Below are 1,220 nucleotides of genomic sequence, written 5' to 3' on the forward strand. Positions count from 1 at the left end.
TATTCCAAGAAAAATGCCCATTCCCATCAGTTTGGTTCTGACTCTGGCAACCTTTTATGGGGTTTCTGAGGCTGTCAGTCATAGCAAGAGAGGCCTGCCCATCTTCACAGTGACTGGTAGATTTGAATCATCAACTTTTTCGTTAGCAGCCCAACATGGAACACACCAGCATCATGCCACCATTAAAGCAGAAACGTAAGTTGATTATTTCAGGCAGAGGGAACAGAAAGTGCAAAAGTCCTGAAACAGGAACATTTGAGAAACTCCCACACCACCTTTCTGTCACCTTCCCTGTCCTGTCTCCCATTTCCTACTGGAGATTTGCTTTTCACCTACTGCTTCTTTATCTTACTTAAGTGCTTTGACTATGCTTTATCCTTCAAGTCTACTCCCTTGCCTAAGTGTGTCCAGGGCTATCCATCCCTCACAACTTCCTCTCATGATTCAGTCTTCTCTTTCTTCTCCTCAAGGAGCCTGAGGCATGCCCTGTGGCCCTCACTTCCAGATCTACACAGGGTCCTAGGCCAGTACCTTAGAGAGACCGCAGCCCTGAGTTCAGTGAGTGCGCTCTTCTCCTGCTTCCACTCCTGCCCTCACCTCAAGCCCTGCCTTGGCCCCTAGCACATCTTTTCCAAAGCCTTTGCCCAGCAGGATGTCACTCCCAGAACCTACCCCTAGCCAAACTCTCCTTTCTACATAATCTAGCCTGCTTTCTCACAGGACCCACTCTAATACAGACTCCTTTCTTCTCATTTCACCCAGCCCAAGACCGAAGTCACAGATGCTTATGAAGAAGTGGAGCCCAGCATCCTTGAAATTCTACCCAAGTCTTCAGAGAGGACTCCCATACCCATTTGTTCCTCCCAGGTCCAGATGGACTACCGAGGGCTGCAGCCTTCTTGTCTTGGAACCATGCCCTTGTCTGTGCCCCCAACCATGGCTGAACCAGGGTCCTGCTGTACCACCCACATTGCCAACCATTCCTACTTACCACTAAGCTGTTGGCAGCAGCCCTAAGAGCAACCCTCATCCTCAGTACCCTGGACAGATCCAAATTCTCCAGACCTCTAGTCAATTTCCCTACTCCATTTCCAAATACAAGCACCTCCAATTCCTGCTCCTTGCCTCTCTGTCTACCCTCATAGTTGGACTTCATAATTCAGATATGACTATACTACTGCTGACACAACTCCAATAAAATATCCAACAAAAAAAAACCA

The 1,220-nt window shown here is 48.2% G+C and overlaps 1 protein-coding gene across 1 annotated transcript in view; it reads left to right on the plus strand.

Moving 5' to 3' along the window:
• MPL (myeloproliferative leukemia virus oncogene) overlaps positions 1-1,017 on the plus strand; it is a 15,676-nt gene extending 14,659 nt beyond the window's left edge. Inside the window, exons 11-12 of the mRNA XM_006886545.1 lie at positions 471-558; positions 763-1,017. Coding sequence (XP_006886607.1) covers positions 471-558; positions 763-1,017 — 343 coding nt within the window. The remainder of the gene's footprint in view (positions 1-470; positions 559-762) is intronic.
• The last annotated feature ends 203 nt before the right edge of the window (positions 1,018-1,220 follow it).

This window comes from Elephantulus edwardii, unplaced genomic scaffold, assembly GCF_000299155.1.
Source record: "Elephantulus edwardii isolate Elephantulus edwardi_28Jun2011 unplaced genomic scaffold, EleEdw1.0 scaffold00049, whole genome shotgun sequence".
Lineage (NCBI taxonomy): Eukaryota > Metazoa > Chordata > Mammalia > Macroscelidea > Macroscelididae > Elephantulus > Elephantulus edwardii.